Source organism: Melanotaenia boesemani, chromosome 24, assembly GCF_017639745.1.
Source record: "Melanotaenia boesemani isolate fMelBoe1 chromosome 24, fMelBoe1.pri, whole genome shotgun sequence".
Classification (NCBI taxonomy): Eukaryota; Metazoa; Chordata; class Actinopteri; order Atheriniformes; family Melanotaeniidae; genus Melanotaenia; species Melanotaenia boesemani.
This window is the reverse complement of record NC_055705.1, coordinates 7,197,341-7,215,852: the sequence shown is the minus strand read 5'-3', so window position 1 is coordinate 7,215,852 and position 18,512 is coordinate 7,197,341. Positions and strand designations below refer to the sequence as shown.

Here is an 18,512-nt window from a genome sequence, read left to right as displayed (position 1 = left end):
ATGCATTGTTTACAGTATGTCTCTGTTTCCTGTTCATGGGGGTATTTCATGAAAGTCATTGGAGAGACCCCTAAAAAAAGTTAAACCAGCTTCATCTTCTACTTAAGCCTCATGTCGTTCTAGGAACACAGTTCGGCTTTATTTAATCCAGTGTCATTCAAGACAGGCCTGCGTAAACTAAGTGAAGGAAAAGTTGCTGAAAAGAGGAACACTAGAGGCAGAATGAGAGAAACATTCTCCTCATCAGCAGATCAAATGCTGCTGATTGATCTGTACAAAGAATAAAACATCCCCCAAAACTGGCGAGATGGTAGCCAATGACAAAACTATATTTTCTCTACAACCTTTTTGATGTTGCATCTCGTTTTCCTTTTGCAATACGAAGGGTCTTATTTATTTTAGAAATGATAAAAAGGATAATGGGCACACAGACACTCGTGATACACAAGAGCTATCGTGGAGGTCAACACTTGACTAAATCTGTTATATTGACCATATGAATGTAAATCTTCTTAAAATCCCACTCACGGGCTCAAACACAGACTGATCATAGACAAATAATGATAGCAGCTGCAGTATAAACACAGACCAAAATTCTAGTCATGTGTTAGTAATGAATTATTCAGTGTAATAGTACACAGGGCTCAAACTCCCTTAATCTTAGACCAAAATGGCTGAGACTCCAGATATATGTTCATAAACCCCCAATGAGTGTGTAACATCAATTTCAACTTGATCTGTTCAGAAATTACCACGTTTTGGCCACTGTCCACCAACCTTACCTGACGACCAATGTTAAAGTATTACACGTGGACAGGTGTATTCAATCTGTCATAAATCTGCCATACTTCATGCTAGGGTCCCCAAATTTGTACCACAAATTCAGACAAAGTATAATACAGTTATGGCATTTTGAAAACAGGTGTCTACGTCTAATACTTTATCATTGAGCATCAGGTCAGGTTTGTGGACAGAGGCTGCAACTGGGTCACACTTTGAGCTAGAGGGCTCAAACACACTAGGTGGACTCAGATAAGTCCACTGAATAGGTCCTGACAGTTTCAGGTTGATATCTTCAGAATTGACCAAGTTATAGCCTCTGTCCATGAACCGCACCTGACCTCCAATGTTAAAGCCCTAGACGTGGACACTGCATGTTCAAACAGCCATGACTTCTCCATACTTGATGCTAGAAGGCTGGTATTTGTCCCAATTTGTCCTAGGGTCATGCCCAACAAACACAAAGCAAGTTGGAGATGAATCAGCCTGGTTGGATTTTCAGGTCAAACCTACATCCTGTATGTGTTGCTCATTCTGGAGTACCAGGGGCACAATGAATATCTTCTAACAGGGACACAGTAAAGTATTCACTTCAGGTTTCCACTCAATTTTATTAATTTTTAGATTTTTGTTCTAGAATACCAGGGGCACGAACAGAATTTGGTGAATTTTTTCATAGTATTTCATTCTGGAGTAACAGGGGCACCAACGGGACATTGTGAAATGCTTCACCCTTTGTCAAGTGTTTCATGCTGGAGTACCAGGGACACAATAAAACATTTCAAGTTTCTACTCGCTTTTACTCACTTTTATTCATTCGACTTTTGTTCTAGAGTACCAGGGGTGCAAACGGGACTTTGTGCACTTTTTCACACTGTTATTGTTAAAAGTGTTCCATTCTGGAGTACCAGGGGCACTAAGACTGTCTTCTACCAGGGACACAACAGTGTTTATTGCAGTTTTCCAGTCACTGTTAATCATTTCTAATGTTTCATTCTAGAGTACCAGGGGGTACAAATGAGACTTGAGCTGGCATTGTCTTCACCGTGGGGTAGCTTGGGTTAGTGCTCCGGGCTACTGCTGAGGGCCCGGGTGCTGCAGGAGCTGGAAAATTTGCTGGTGCCACCAAACACTGCCTTTTTACAGCTCCTTTTGGCTGGATGGTGCATGATACCTGCTTCTTCTTCTTCTGCTTAGCCTGGCCAGCTGTACTCTCTGGCAGCTGGTACTGGTGTTCATGCTGTGCTGGCACAAGAAAAGAAGGCAGTACTCTTGCATCCATGAGTGGTTCTTCAGCTACTGGAATCTGTGAAGGCACCCCAGTTACCTGAAGCAAGACAGAAAGCTCCTGCTTCTTCTGTCTGGCATTGTGACACTGATTTAATGTATTCTGGTTGACCTCCACAAGCTGCATGTCTGTTCCCTGCATCACCCGGGCATTACCAACAACCAGCTCCCTGATTTTACGGTACACCCTAATAATTAAGGACTACCTTGACTCTGTCCCCTTGCCTTTTCGTTTGGGGACTGGGTGCAGACGACAAAGCCTAATAAAAATGGCCTCCACCAACCTACAGCAGTCAGGCCACTGTGCAGGTGCACTGCTTGCACATAGCACACAACAGGTTGTGCTCTCCACATCTGGAGTTTGTGAGGGGTTTTTTGGTGTTCAGAAGCGTCCACTCAAAAGTCTCTCATTGTGCTTGTGCTACGCTGCATAAACAACCCACTGCTTATCCCCTTCATCTGGCCTCTGCCAGAGTCCTATAATTTGGTCTGCCTGCAGGTTGCTGAGACAGAGAGAGGTCTGCTCCCGAAGCCCAACCAAATACTCTGCAAGTCTGTCCACATGCTGGTAACCAGGCACATTTTGTTCATCAATAGCCTGTGAATATTATTAAGCAGAAAACAAAATAATATTTAAAACCTTTAGTTTTAATGAAATCCATGAACATACAGTATGTACAAAACAGTACCAAATAACTGTTACTGACCACAGTTTCATCTGCAATATCTCCAGCCCCAGATATGCCAGGGGACTGCGGGGAGGAGATGCCAGGAGCCAACGTGGAGTTGCTGGGAGCAGGTTGAACCTCCACATCCAGCAATGTGGGGTCAGCAGATAGCTCATCTTCCTCCTCAGCCAACCGGGCGGTCTCCTCTGAGTCAGGGTTCATGTCCTGCAGTGCCTGACCAGTCTGACGAAACAGATACTGCACTCCTATGAGCTCACCTTTGACAAGACAAAATAAATAAAACATAATGAGTAAAAACCTATCAGCTGTAATAATCATGAAATACATACACAGTAACAAAAGGCAAAATATTTTTTCACAAAGCAACACAGTTTCACAGGTTTACAGTATAACACAAGAGTTTATGCTTTTCCTTTGGGCTGTAATACTGATGTAATTCTTACCTGTGTAACATGAGGGCGGACAGAACTCTGGTGCCACCTTTCCGCCAAACAGCTTCTAATAGTTTCGGTTGGCAGAATGCAGCAAATCACCAGAGTAGCAGCACAAAGAAGACTTCTCAGTTGACAGGGCAGGAACACGCCGGTCCTGGTTCCAAAAAATCCTGGTTGAAAAAAATATTTTAGCCATGTATTTAGAGGCATTGAGGAAGGTCCAGAGTTGCAGGTTGGAGACCCCTGATGTCGCGTTTGTAAACCAAAACTTACTGAATTTTCTTTATACAGCTGTAGGACTTCTTTTAAAGGAAAGAGACATTTTGCGCGTAACAATGTGATTAATTGTGAATAAAAATTTTAATCGTTGCTCAGCATATAAATATATATATATATATATTTTAAATTTTAAATTTACATCTGGTCTGGGCTAAGCCCAGGATTTCCTCAAAAGCTGGAGACGCCCCTGGAATCATCCCTGGTGATATATCTACTTTGCCATATAACCGTGTATGCCGTGTATGCAAATCCTGCTGAGCTGGAGCAACTCAAGTATTGGCTGTGAAATCTCCCTCCCCCTCCTCCATCGGCACTGCTTGACTACAGTTCCAGATCATTTCAGCTGAGTCAAGCGGATGGACTCCTCGCCCATATAAGCCCGTGATCAACTACAGTTTTGGCAGATATGTACCCTTCGGCACACAGTTAGAAGAGATGGGATTTATGGCTCTTTGAAGGGAGCTGGATCTTGAGGAGCCGTTCCTTTCAAAGAGCCATTCAAAAGACTGGCTCGTTCTCACAATATCTTACAAAATTTCACAATATATAAGAATGACAAACAATCAAAATATGTACCTATATGAAATCTACTATACAAGATTAAAAAATTTTAGGAAAAATATAGATAAAAAAAAGGATAAATCTGAGCAGTCAGTGCAAATTCTTGTTTTGGAAAGAACTCACAGTATTTGTTTCCAAACAATACTCTCTGCCCACAGATGCTTCACATGAATGGAGAGTGTTGGACATCAGACTTCTATGATGTCACAAATGTTATTTATTATATTTTTATTTTACTCAACTGTACTACTTCTTATTTACTTATTTATTCATTCATTCAGTCATTTTTTGCTGCAAAGGGGGGATGGAGATATGCACTGAGATATGCATAAATATGAGATATGCATAAATGTTTTTAATCATGTAAAGAACTTTGTGTTGCCTATGGCATGAAAAGCACTTTATAAATAAAGTTTGATTTGATGAAGGCAGTGTCAAAAATTTGTATAATTTGTATATAAAAAGAATGGCTCACAAATGAACGGCTCACAGCTGTGAATCGGTTCCCATCGTTCATTTAAAAGAGTCGTTCAAAAGAATTGATTCGTTCATGAACATCACATCTCTAACAGTTAGCCAGTTTGGGATTGCTCTGAGTGTTTTAACCTGTTGTGGTGTAATAGGAGCTGTGTTTTGTAAGAGCTTTCTGTGGATTAATATTTAGTTTGGAGAAAAGACGCTATCCTTAGGTTTTGAAGTAGCTTTTAAGTTATTGTAAGTGAGTAGATAATTAATGCTATCCTTATTAAAAAGCTGGTTGAGTTGTGTTTTGTCTGTTATTAGTGTGAAGTCCCAGAGTTAGTCTGGTTGACCTTCTTTTGTTTTGTTGTATTGATTTTTAGAGTATTGCCATAGTTGGACACCTTTTGTTAACTAGGTTTTGTTCATTTGTAGTTTTTGTTGTTTGCCAGTAATGGTATAATTTTGTTTATAAGATCCTTTGTGTTAAGTGATCATTGAACCCTTTTGTGTTCATTCTTTTTTTTTTTTTTTTTTTTTTTGCATTTATAGGAAGAGCATGATAAGTTTAATTGTTAAATTATTTTTTATATACAATTTAGTTTTGACCCAGCCTGATTTGTTACTAACCCTTTTGCCCTAGATGTGAGCCACAATTAAGGGTTTGTAACAGTCAAGTTGCAATCCCTTAACATTGGAAGTCAAGGAGGGCTAGTGGACGGAGGCCCAGAAAGCAGAAACTCAATGGGTCCATTCATTCAGGCCCAATGAGTGTATCCCATGAATATCAGCTTGATATCTTTAAAGATGACAGAGTTTTGTCCATTAGCCCTCACTGGAGCCCAATATCAGGCAACTGGATTTGGAGAACTTTTTTTGACCAGCCACAAGTCCTCCATAGTTTGTCCTAGAGTGCTGAAATCAGGTCAAATGTGCATTTTAAGTTTGGGTAAAAATATTAAAGTTTGTCTGATATGGACCATTTTGACACCACAATTTCCCAGTGCCCCAATGGAACGCCAGTTCAATTTCCAGCATGATAGCATGAAGTATAGTGCAGTTATGGCTCCGTCCGTTTGCTCACCCCAAGGTTGTCCAGTGGCAATCCCTTAAAATGGGAAGACAGGGCGGGCAAGTGGACAAAGTTTGCTTATTGTGCAGCATTCCTGCAGCAGATACCCAAACCTCACCCGTCTGCGTTGAGCTGTGGGCAGAGTCGGTTTTGCTACTAAGCAAAAGAAGGAAGAAGGTTGTTTCAGTGAGTCGTTTATGGGCTTTGTTATGAAGAGGAATTATCCAACTGGGGCAGCAAAAAGGAAAAGAAAAAGCTGACGAGGCAGATGTGCAAGGACAAGGTAATTTCTTTTGCATTTATACTGTAAAGTAAGGAATGGTGATGAAGATTAGACATGTGACAGCACTTTTTGATTTAGCAGCAGGTGCTAACAGGTTTAGCAGCTGGTTGGGTGTTGTTAGCTATTAAAGCAGTTGTAGCTCAAGCTAGTGGTAGGGTTGCCAACCATCCTGTAAAATATGGAATTGTTCCTTATTTGACAATTAAACATCTCCTCCCGACATTTTATTGGTTCACTGTGGACGGTCCGTATTGAACGCAATTTGTTCTGTATTTTCATAAATTCTGAACAAAACACATCTGTCACACACACACATCAACACTAAATTTAACAATTATGGACTAAATAAAACACAGGAATTACTCAGGCCAGCAGGATCTAGACAGGACCCCCCACCTTGCTGCATGTGTTGCGTTCACGGTTGCCTAGAGACAGACGCCGCATTCCGGTGCTGCTCACAACACCTGAGACTTTTTAAAACGTCCTCTGCACCCAAAACTCCACCACGTCCTCAAAGGCGAAAATACTTTCAACCTTGGCTGGACAGCGTCAGTGGAGATGTTTACAAGGCAGATTGTAAAATGTGTTGGTGCGTGTTTTCAGTGGTGCGGTGGGCTGTCTGACATCAGACATCATGCATCAGGAGAACAACACTGGAGGCATGAACACAGAAGACTAGAGCTCAGTGTACCAGTTCTTCAGCCCCCGAATCATTTCCTGAGACTGATCTGGTATGGGACATCATGTCATGATTGATCCATGTCCGGAATTTAGGATGATGAGTTTTTAAAGTCGAAGGAATGATCATTTATTTAATATAGAGTAGTATCAGCAATCATAAATGATATATATATGTCCATTTAAAGAAAAGTCAGACTAATGGATTAACAGTTAATAAATGTTGTTCAGACAAAACATTTATTTTTAAAATATAACTAAACTTTAACTTTAAAAATTACATTAAGTTCTCAATGTATTTAGTTTATATTTTAAAAATTCATTGCTGCACACTCCACACAAACAGATCTCCTTTAGTTGTTGGTGCTATTGTTGCATGGTAGATTATACAGTATCTCTTTAACTAAGTGCAATAACTAAGTTGTGTGCATATGGTATTTTGTTAGATATTATTTACCTCTTGTATGTTAAATGGGGATGCATGTTGCGGGAGAGAGTGAAGACTGCTTAAGGGTGGGTGAGTGGATTCGGCTGGTGAGCCTGGGGCCACTGTAGTTGTAGGATGGCCAGTGGCCGGCAGGAGGCCAGGGTGGATGGAGGAGGTCCTGTGAGATGCAGCTGGTTGGAGGTGAAAGACTGAAAAAAAAATCTGTAACTTCCCAGATGGCCAAAATGACACTTTGTGGAGAAAGATTTTGCTTCTGGACAAAGTTAACATTACAGGCAGTGTAAATGGACAAAACGATACACTGCGGACAGTTATGGGCCAGGAGCCTCCTCCCCAATGGGGTGAATGTCACAAAATGGCGCTTGATAGCCACACATCATCTGATAGTTCATTGTGATCTTCATTCCTTGTTGACAGAAACTTTCTTTATCTGTCAAAATCTTTATTTCAGGCAGCAGGGCAACAAAACACTAGAGCACTTTGCTGCGACTCAACAATTGAACATCAGCATGGAGAAGTAGATCTCCATACGCGGAATAAACAATATGCTACTAAATTGTATAGTTTATCTTTGGTAGCGGTTATGAAGCTTTTGGAGCTATGCAGCCTTCCTCGTTAGTATAATGACCAGTATCTCTCTCTGGCATGCAGAAGACCGGATTTGTCACCTGGATACTCCTTATACGAAGCAGGACATGGTGCACACTCAATACACCAGAAGATTTAGTGCTTTGTTTGCAGGATGTAAAATGCCTGGTGAAAATCTCTATTGTCCCAAGATGACCAGTACTTCCATATTAATATTCGCACTGTTTATTTGACTGTATGGAGAATGGGGAAGAGACAATCAGACTGGGTATGATGAAGCATTTGTTCTTGGCCTTCAGAATATATTCTGAAACGTTACCTGTCCTGTTGTGTCTCTGACAGATGGGTATCATTACCTTGGAGCTGGTGGTGTGGGTTTTGGCCTTATTCTGCACATTTTTAGAAATGTACAGTTCATTGCTGAATTGCATGTTTGCAGCAGTGTGTTTAAGTGTTAACAATCTTCATCAAAGGTATTTTTCTGCCCAGTTCAAAACCGGGTGGAAACATAGATTTTGCCTGAATCATACTTTTTATATTAGCCATTACACCACAAAAATAAACAACAAAACAGAGAATTATGACATCTAAAAGTTTGCACAAACAGCATATTGTCACACCTGCATCAGATCCTGCCACGCTCCGCCGAAGCAAGTCCCCTGAATACTGATTGTTCACACCTGTTACCTGTCTCTGGGACGTCCTTTTAAACCACGGATGGTGGATCACTCGCCGTCGGACCTCGTTAAGCTTCGGATGGACTATCCTGCTTCCCTATCCTTTTCTAAGGAATCCCGGCCGACTCCTGGACTCTGTATGTGTAAGACTGTTTTCCGTTTATTTAGCTTCTTTCCCCTGATCACGTTTGGGAGTGAATAAACCTGCTGTCATCCTGATCTGTCTCCGGGAGGTCTATTCATAACACATATGCAATGTTACAAAAATTAGTTTGGGTTTTGTTTGTAATTTCTGAGGTGTGAAGCTCATTTGAAAAATATCAAACACGAAAATCAAAGAGGAATATGACATCATAAATGTGGCTTCAGTAACATACACAGATCAAACAGTGATATCAAAGTGGAATATGACAGTATAAATGTTACACAAAGAATATACACAAACCAGTTTTATCAAAGAGGATTATGGCATCATAAAGGTTAAAGGTGGCAGAAAGCATTGACAGGAGAATATGACATCCCAAAGGTGGCACTGACAACATACGCATATCAAACAGTGACATCACACTGATAAATATTACATTATAACCATGGCACAAAGACAATACGCAGATAAAACAGTGACATCACAGAGGAATGTGACGTCATAAAGTTGGCATAACGAACACACAAATATCAAACGTGACATCAAAGAGAGATATGGCACCATAAAGGTGGCATAAAGTACAAAGTGTAAAAGGTGTAATCTTTTCCAATGAAGCTCTGGCAGCTTGTAACAAAAGCAGAATGGTCTTTTTAATTGAGCCAAATTCTCTAACCACCCAACCCTTTCTAAGACACAAAAACACACACACTTGGCAATGTCTTGAAAGTGTATTGAGACTGTAGTTTGCCAAACAGCTTTTCTGGTGCAGATGCCTTCTTACAGTCAAAATGCTCTAGATTGCCACCTGGATACTCCTCATATGGAGCAGGACATGACACATACTCAGTACACCACTACATTTAATGCTTTGTTTGCAGGATGTCCAAAATGCCTGATGAGAGTCTCTATTGTCCCAAAATCAACAGTACTTCCATATTGATGTCAGCACTGTTTATTTGAATGCATGAAGAATGGGGAAGAGACAGTCAGATAGGGTTTGATGAACCAACTGCTTTTTTTGAACATTTGTTTGCAGTGTATCTTCAGAACGTTACCTGTGTGTTGGCCCATGTTCTTGCTCTGAAAGATGGGTATCATTACCAGGGAATGGTGGTGTGATCTCTGGCTCAATCTGCCCACTTCTAGAATATTTCATCTGTATGTGTGTAGCAAGTGGTTTCAGAAGGACAGAATGTTTCTGCCCGGTTTCGAACTCAGTGTTGGCTGATAGATGCTACACCACAGAAACCGCTCAAAAGGTTAGTCGTCGCTGGTTACTTGAACACTTTGGTCCAGCTTTCAAATAACACTGTTATAATAAGGCAATGACTGTTTGGTCTATAACAGATGAGGTGGCTCGGGTATGTCCCACCGGAAAGAGGCCCCGGGGAAGACCCGGGACACACTAGACAGACTACATCTCGCGGCTGACCTGGGAATGCCTCGGTATCCCCCCCGGATGAGCTGGTGAATGTGGCTGGGGAGAGGGAAGTCTGGGTTTCCCTGCTTAGGCAGCTGCCCCCGTGACCCGACTCTGGTTAAGTGTCAGATAATGATGGATGTAAGGTGTAGGACGTGCGTGTGCATGCTTTAATAAATCTGAAAGTTTTTGTGCGCCACATTTCCTTTTTGTGCTCTAGATGCCACCTGTAGTTTGCTGTGCTATGGACAGTTTGATGAATGAGGCACCAGAACTGAAAGAAATAAGAGACTGGAGACACGGACTTTATATTCTTCCTTGCTCTCCAGTCATCTCAATCTCTGATTGGCTAAATTCCGTTCCTGTTGCACGCTGTAAAGACAGTCTCATAGCTTCATCCGTTGAAGGTACCTGATCAAGTATCAGTTTTTGATCAAAACTTGTACACCTGACTTGGGGCTCAAACCCACGACTATGAGATTAAGAGTCTCATGCTCTACTGACTGAGCTAGCCTGGCTGCTTATGAGGCAATATATTCAGAGTAAAGCTCATAAAACAAAACGTATAATTAGGAGGGGTTTGCTGAACGGCCTCACATGACTCTAAGTGGATTTATGGTTGTCTGCGTAACCGCTGTAGGCTCAGCATAGCTCCGCAGAGGCTCGACACACACCCCCGGTAATTGATCAGTTTGGGATCACGTGTTACCGGATATCTGGATCTTCTAGCTGAATTTGTGTGGTAACCACCATTTTTAAAAACAATAGCCAGTGGATGAGAGGCTGATCAAATTATTTCTTTGTTTTCTTCCACAAGCTAATGAAGACGCCATTGCTGTTTAAAACAGAACATATTTTGCAGAGATTTTCATCTTAGATTACTATAAATATCCTTGGAAGTTTATCAGAAGTGGGATTTGAACCCACGTCTCCTTTTGGAGACCAGAAATCCCTGTTTCAGTGAAGGTAACAGCCCTTGAGTCTGGCGTCTTAGACCACTCAGCCATCCTGACACACATTGAATCAAATTGTTCATGTGGTAGGGAATCTTCTGAATAGTGTCTGATTTGTAACTATGAAGTTACTGACTAAACCTGACAAGGAGTAAAGCGTAAAACATGGCAGCAAAAAAAAAGTACAGTTGTCACAGAACGTCTTGAGATGCATTAAATGACTATTAGAAAAGCTTTTGCTACTTCAATGTTTCCATGACATTTTGGGCCTCAGTGTACTTGGAGCTTCACTTACTGTGAAGAGAGAATCTTTTTGATCTTAAATGTGCACCAAAACAGACTGAAGTTGTCAGAAGTGGGATTTGAACCCACACCTCCGCAAGAAACTGCAACAGAAAAAAAAGGACATCCATTGGCAACCCCCGAACATGGATTCTAGGGAGGGCTTGGATAAATTTTACTTTCCCTGCATGGGCTCCCCAAGAGGGGGGTAAAGATACACCGGGGACATCTGTGCGAGCGTCCCTCCCCCCTCTAGCCTACAGGGAAGGTAAGAGTGTGCATACCTCTGACCATCACTGGGACAAAAAATCTTTGATATTTTTACTAAAATTGCAGGACTGCACAAATACACCAGGTGGATGGAGAATCTGTCCAAATGGCCTCCCTTTGCCCATGAGCCCTCCCCGTCTACAAAGTGTAGCATTCACCCCATTCAGGAGGAGGCTTCCGGACCTTACCAGTCAGCAAAGTGGCATTTTGTCCATTTGCAATGCCAGCAATGTTAAATTTGTGTCCAATGGTTGGATACTGGACTAAATTTCTTGTTTATGTTCTGAGAGCAGATGATTTGCTGGAGTCACTGACTGCATTCAGCAGCTCTGTCCTGCTTGCTTCAAATGCTGCACGAGCTCTTCGCTATCCATACCGCTACCGAGTCAGGTGGTGTCATTAGGAGACACAGACACCTTTGGAAACCTGCCGGTTGGTGCTGAAGCTCATTTTCCCAGTGAAATCAAAGTCTGCAAATATCAACTCACTCATGACTGTAGAAGTCTCTCTGTTGCAGTGAGAACCCTGGTTATTGATTGAAATCTAGTGCAGTGCATAAATAAGGTGCTCTTCTTAAGCTTTGCTGAAGTGAACAAAGAAACATGAGGGCAACAATGGAAAAGTTACATTTTCTGACCAACCTTCAATTACTTGCTGCACTGACAACACAATATTTCAAAATGTTGATTCTGGATTGTTTACCAGCCGTAGGGCTGCAGTGCAGTGAGGCAGATTTCAGCCTGGGGTGTCTTATAGCAGCCAAAGCATGGCGCGTTACATAATGATTGACAGACTAGAAATATATCACATCACCTATTTATTTGTTTGAGTCTCAAATTTTATGTCATTTTACAGCAGAATCTTGAACTTTATTTTGTGTTGTTTATTGAAGGTTGAACTGTTGAATTCCCCACCTGAAGGATTTTTTTCCTCATCCCATAGTCAAAAAAGTAGTTCCTCGTTTACTTCCAGATCCTTCATTGCTCTGAAAAAGATGATGTGTTGTGATCCTTCGGGAAACTGCATTAAGCAGATTTCAGGCCTTATGTTTGTGTCCCATTTGGAGTGATTGATAATCCTCCCAAAAGTCTCCATGTGAGGGTGGCACGAGCATGGGACGTTGTGGGCATCAACACAGAGTTCCTTAGAGCCAGCCTTAAAGAAGAAGGAATAATCTGTGTCACTACTTCTGTTGGCCATCCTTCTTCTCCCCTCTGCCCCTGTGATGAGCTCTCCATGATAATCACACAAGATGGAGTTCTTCGGGAAGCGTTTCGTGGTTACCACTCCTGTGGGTCAGAGGCAAGAACATCAATTTTCTTCATGTTTTTCTACGTAGCTTAACCATAAGTGCCTGGATGAAGAGATTGGTTGTGGCATAAAAACAGAAGTGAAGGAGTTTTACATGCCCAGAATAAAACAGTGTTACCTTTCCCCTCGCCAGCCCATGGCGATGGTTCAACAACAGCCAGATGTTTCCACTTCTGCGTGTGAACCAGCTTCATGAGTGAGACGCTGGACTCCACTTCCTCCTTCTTCGGTGGACTCCACTTGCTCATGATGGCCTGAGCTGTTGGGCAGTTGGAATACCACCGTTCTTTTTGGATAACGCTGTCGATCTTTGGGATGGTGGGGGGGCGCCTTGTCCATTTTGCTGTGAAATAGATTAAATATAAATTGAATACGATAATATTCTTTTAAAAAAGTGTAGGTAATGATCATCACAGATATATATGACTTGTTTATTATTCCCCACACTGACCCAGCAGATGTTTCTCCCTCATCTTGAACTGCAGAGCTCTCCACTTGTCATACAGAACCCTGTCAGCACAGAAGCCAGCTGCAGTTCTTCTGACTTTGCTGGGTGGCTTCCCATCCAGGGTGACCGGGAACGTCACTTGAAATTTAGTAAAATCTTCTTCTTCGGGGGCCTCTCTTGCTCTTTTTGATGCAGGACAACGCTGGTCATCTCTTGATTCATCAGAACTGCATAAAGAAGAGACCTGAGTGAAAAAGTGAACATGAAGCAGCTGGGAGAGACTCTAAATGTTTCACCTTACTTACCTTTGTGTTAAGAAGTGTATGAAGTTGGCAGTGTTCACAATGTTTTCTGGGTCTCTCATTTGGTAGTGGTCTTTAGCAACCTTGTCCGTGTGCGCCAGATAATGGGCCAAACCAGTTTTCTGCTCATCCGTCAGCATGCTGTTGCATTCTGTTTCCACAGCCTGGCGGATTTCCTGGCTTGTGATGTTTTTCAACTTGTAACTGAAATGGAAGAGAAATCGAAATGTCTTTAGTTCATCTCATAAACTTGGTTCAACTTTATACATCACACGCTAGGAAGAAATGTATTTAGATTCATAAACTCACTGTTCATGCAGACGCCGGAGGTCGTTGGTGGCACTGTTAATCGGTCTTCCATTTCTCGCCAGAAACAGCCGGTCATGTCCATCTGCGTCTTTGTCCACCACGTCTTTAATGCAGTCTGGTCGTACTGACATGTAGTACTGGTCAATTATCTGTGGAGACAAGAAGTTGAAGAAATGAATGAAAGGGAAGAAATGCAGACATGGATCCTGGTCCACATTTATGGACAGTGATGTTTATGAATTGAATCTAATTTTATTTATAGAGCACTTTTCATGCACAAAGCAACACAAAGTGCTGCACATAATAAAAACCAAATTATGCATATTAAAAGCATCATTTAAAAGCCTTCACACTCCAAAGAATAACAAAAAATAAGAAGGCACACCTCATAAAAGCTCACACATAATTGCACACAAACTCACACACATACAAACAAAGCGCATGTATAGAATAAAATAAAAAGAATTTTTATTGTATTCTAAAAAGAATAAAAATACAGATAAAAGAGTTCAGAAAAATAATAAAATGAAGGCCTCTATAAAAACTGTACTTGGGTAAAAATAAAATAAAACAGAAAGCCATATAAATAGCTGGTAAAAATAATAGAAAGATACATTACTAAATAAGCAAAATTTTAAACAATAACTATTTAAATTTAACTATAAGTTAAGCTACAAAGACCAGCCTTTAATGTTACTTACTGCAGCTTCTTCCTGTGTCAGGGCAAATGGAGCCACCTGATTGTTGGCCAGGACGACCCGTCCGTTGCAGTCTTCCTTCTGAAGCCATTCTGTGACCTGAGAAACAATCATGAACACATTAATGGTCTGAACAAAGTAGCTTGTCTGTTTTAAGATGGCCACTGCATGCTGAGAAAAACCTGGCCTGGAAAAGCACTTACTGTCAGTTCCTCCACTGCTCCAGGCCTCTGGAAATGACCCAGAAGGAGGATGGCTTCACAGTAATAACGGTACTGTGTCTTTTCTTCTTCTGTAACAGGTTCATGACTGAGAAGTCGCCTGTAAATTCCAAGAGCATCCTTCTTGGCGTCTCGTAGGATTTTCTGGCAGCTATGAACTGCCGTCTTCGGACCAACAAAGTAGTCATGTCTGGAAGATGAGACGGGCCAAAACACCAGTGAGAAGGAGAGGCTGAATTATTTGGATAACCTTTAAACACCAGACAGAAAATTAAGTTTGGGGGAAGTTAAAAACTCACCTTATACTGCAGAGGTCTCTGTTGTGTGTCTTTGAAATTGGCTTTCTCAGAACAGTCAGAAACTCCAGGTAATGACTGCAGCTGTTTACTAAGCCTTGGTCAGATGAGCCATGCTCCAGCTTCAGGAACTTGATGAATTTGTTGCGCACAAACATGGCGCTGTGCGAGCAGCTGCGTGCTACGGCGGCTCTGCCTTCTCTATTCCTTTTTTTAGTGTTTTATATGGTTTTTAGACGTGGTTTTCTTTTTTCCTTTACAGTAGTCAGTACCAGGTGCAATTCTGCACATGGGAAACCTACTTTTATTGTTTTTCTATTTGGATTTCTGCTTCTTTTGGCACTTTTCCAAACTTCGGCGGGGGACACCTTTGGTTTCAGCCACGGCTCCATTGTTTACACCAGGGACCAGCTGTTAGCTCTGAGCGGCACTGCTCTTCTCTACGCGGAGAAGCCGGAGATTCCCGCGGAGATAAGGAGAAAAAGAAGAGGCTGCAGAGCAGGAAGAAAGCTCCAGGAGAGGAAACGGAGGTACAGGCCATATTTACCCTCCGTGATTATGGGAAACGTTCGTTCCCTCTCTAACAAGACCGAGGAGCTCATGGCGCTGACCCGGCTACAGCGGGAGTTCAGGGAATGTAGCCTCATGTGTCTAACGGAGACGTGGCTGAATGGACTTATTCCGGACTCTGTGGTTTCCCTGGATGGATTTAAACTTTCGCGCGCGGACAGGAGTGCGGCGGAGAGTGGTAAGAGGAAAGGCGGGGGACTCGCGGTGTATGTCAACGAGAGATGGTGCAACCCGGCGCACGTCTGTGTAAAGGAACAGCTCTGCACCAGGGACATTGAGTTACTCGCTGTGGGTATGCGGCCGTATTACCTCCCGAGGGAGTTTTCACACGTTATACTGTTTAATGTGTACATCCCTCCCTCGGCCGATGCAGCAGCTGCTTGTGAGCTGCTCCACAGCGCAGTGACTCGGATGCAGACTCGCCACCCGCAGTCCCTCCTGCTGATCAGCGGGGATTTCAATCACACCTCGCTCTCTGCCACTCTCCCTACTTTCGTCCAGTACGTGAAGTGCCACACCAGGGAGAACAAGACGCTGGACCTACTGTATGCTAATGTGAAGGACGCATACACCTCCGCCCCCCTCCCCCCGCTTGGACGCTCTGATCACAACCTCGTACATCTGCTCCCTGAATACACACCCAGGGTGAGAAGACAGCTGGCACAGAAGAAGTCTGTGAAAGTGTGGACCGATGAGGCCAATGAGAGACTGAGAGACTGTTTCCAATCCACAGACTGGGAGACACTCTGCAGCTCTCATGGAGAGGACATTGATGGCCTGACCCACTGCATCACAGACTACATCAGCTTCTGCGTGGAGAACACTGTGCCAACCCGTAGGGTGCGGTGTTTCTCCAACAACAAACCCTTGGTGACCCCTGAGCTTAAAGTCCTGCTGAACCAGAAGAAGAGGGCTTTCATTTCAGGGGACAGAGAGGAGCAGAGGAGAGTTCAGCATGAACTCCAGTACAAGATCAGGCGAGCCAAGGACAGCTACAGGAAGAAGCTGGAGGAGCAGCTGGAGCAGAAGAACACACGGGACGTGTGGAGAGGGCTGAAGGAGATCTCTGGATTTGGACAGAGCGGTGCCAGAGGGACAGCTGATGGAGACCAGCGCTGGGCCAATGATTTAAATCTGTTTTTTAACAGATTTGATTCAAACCCCACTCTCCCTGCCCCCCCTCCCTCCTCTTCACACATCCCCAGTCCAGCGTCTACCATCCCCTTCCCCCGACCACCTTCATCTTCACCTCCTCTTTCACCTACCCCCCATCTCCACTCCACACCAATGGACTCGACCACCAGCCCCCCACTGCCCTCCACCTCCCCCCTCTCCTTTACATCGGCCCAGGTGAGGAGAGAACTGATGCGGCTGAAGAACAGAAAAGCTGCAGGACCCGACGGCATCAGCCCCAGGCTGCTCAGGACCTGTGCAGACCAGCTCTGTGAGGTGCTCAGGTACATCTTTAACCTGAGCCTCAGCCTGGAGAAGGTCCCTGTCCTGTGGAAGACCTCCTGTGTGGTTCCGGTTCCTAAGATATCACACGCGAAGGAACCGAACCATTACAGACCCGTCGCCTTGACCTCCCACCTGATGAAGACCATGGAGAGGCTCATCCTCGGTCACCTCCACTCCGTGGTGTGCACCGTGATGGACCCGCTGCAGTTTGCCTACAGGCCAAACATCGGGGTGGATGATGCTGTCATCTACCTACTGCACAGGGCGCTGGCTCACCTGGAGACCGCTGGGAGCGTCGTGAGAGTCATGTTTTTTGACTTCTCCAGTGCGTTTAACACCATCCAGCCGGTGCTGCTGCGGGGGAAGCTGGAAGGAGCTGGTGTGGATGGAAAGTTAGCTGTGTGGACCATCGACTACCTCACCAACCGGCCACAGTACGTGCGTCTGCAGAACTGTGTGTCTGAGGTGGTAGTCTGCAGCACGGGGGCCCCTCAGGGAACAGTGCTCTCACCGTTCCTCTTCACCCTTTACACTTCGGACTTCACCTATAACACCAGCAGCTGTCATCTCCAGAAGTTCTCTGACGACTCAGCCATTGTGGGCTGTGTGTCTGAGGGGAACGAGCTGGAGTACCGGTCAGTCATCAGGGACTTTGTGGACTGGTGTGAGCTCAACCACCTGTGCTTAAACACCAGTAAGACCATGGAGATGGTGATTGACTTCCGGAGAAGGACACTACCCCACACACCGGTGAACATCCAGGGGAAGGAGATTGACCGGGTGGACAGTTTCAAGTACCTGGGTGTTCACCTCAACAGTAAACTGGACTGGTCACACCACACAGACGCCCTGTACAAGAAGGGCCAGAGTCGCCTCCACCTCCTGAGGAGACTGAGGTCCTTTGGAGTATGCAGGCCTCTGCTAAGGACATTTTATGACTCTGTGGTAGCCTCTGCTGTCCTCTACGCCGTTGTCTGCTGGGGAGCGAGCAGCACCGACCGGGACAGGAAGAGACTGAACAAGCTGGTCAGGAGGGCCAGCTCTGTCCTGGGCTGCGGGCTGGACTCTGTGGAAGAGGTGGGTGAGAGGAGGATGTTGGCCAAGCTCACATCCATCATGGACAACACCTCTCACCCACTGCACCAGACTGTGGGGGGGCTGAGCAGCTCCTTCAGCAGCAGACTGAGACACCCTCAGTGTAGGAGGGAGCGCTACCGCAGGTCCTTCATCCCCACTGCTGTCAGACTGTACAACTTATCTGTATAGTCATAATACTGTGTAGTATTTATTTATATTTTACTGTGCAATACCCCCCATTATCAATGTCATCATATTCTTCATATCCCACCATCACCATGTAAATATGTATATAGTCTGTGAGGTTGTTGTTATATTTTATTTTATTTTATGTATGGATGTAGTGTGGGTGTGTGTATGTATGTATGTATGTATATATATATATGTGTGTATATATATATATATATATATATATATATATATATATATATATATATCTTTATATTATAACGGTACATATTTTTGCTTTTCTTAGACTTGTAAATAATTTCTATTGCACTTTCTTGCTGTGATGCAT

General features: G+C 43.6%; 1 protein-coding gene, 1 long non-coding RNA gene and 1 other non-coding gene across 3 annotated transcripts; all 3 read right to left on the bottom strand.

The window, feature by feature from the left end:
* Positions 1 to 10,702: 10,702 nt before the first annotated feature.
* On the bottom strand, positions 10,703 to 10,813 carry trnal-caa. The gene is made up of 2 exons: positions 10,776 to 10,813; positions 10,703 to 10,748 (listed from the first exon to the last, which is right to left on the bottom strand). It is a non-coding gene; the product is annotated as a tRNA-Leu (tRNA).
* Positions 10,814 to 12,184: 1,371 nt separating this feature from the next.
* LOC121635604 (N-lysine methyltransferase KMT5A-like) lies at positions 12,185 to 13,139 on the bottom strand. Its single transcript, XM_041978878.1, has 3 exons — positions 13,068 to 13,139; positions 12,735 to 12,959; positions 12,185 to 12,594 (listed from the first exon to the last, which is right to left on the bottom strand). The coding sequence occupies exons 1-3, from the start codon at positions 13,087 to 13,089 to the stop codon at positions 12,248 to 12,250; spliced, it is 594 nt and encodes a 197-aa protein (XP_041834812.1). The 5' UTR covers positions 13,090 to 13,139; the 3' UTR covers positions 12,185 to 12,247.
* A 379-nt stretch (positions 13,140 to 13,518) lies between these two features.
* On the bottom strand, positions 13,519 to 14,425 carry LOC121635638. Its single transcript, XR_006009497.1, has 3 exons — positions 14,377 to 14,425; positions 13,676 to 13,824; positions 13,519 to 13,570 (listed from the first exon to the last, which is right to left on the bottom strand). It is a non-coding gene; the product is annotated as an uncharacterized LOC121635638 (long non-coding RNA).
* Between the last annotated feature and the right edge of the window lie 4,087 nt (positions 14,426 to 18,512).

Bases quoted from the DNA above. Each gene is read 5' to 3' on its own strand.
- LOC121635604 (XM_041978878.1), bottom strand. From the start codon at position 13,089: ATGAGGGAGAAACATCTGCTGG. The intron at 12,960-13,067 runs GTCAGTGTGGGG...TCTATTTCACAG, and splicing joins GAGGGAGAAACATCTGCTGG to CAAAATGGACAAGGCGCCCC. The intron at 12,595-12,734 runs GTAACACTGTTT...TCTGACCCACAG, and splicing joins ATGGGCTGGCGAGGGGAAAG to GAGTGGTAACCACGAAACGC.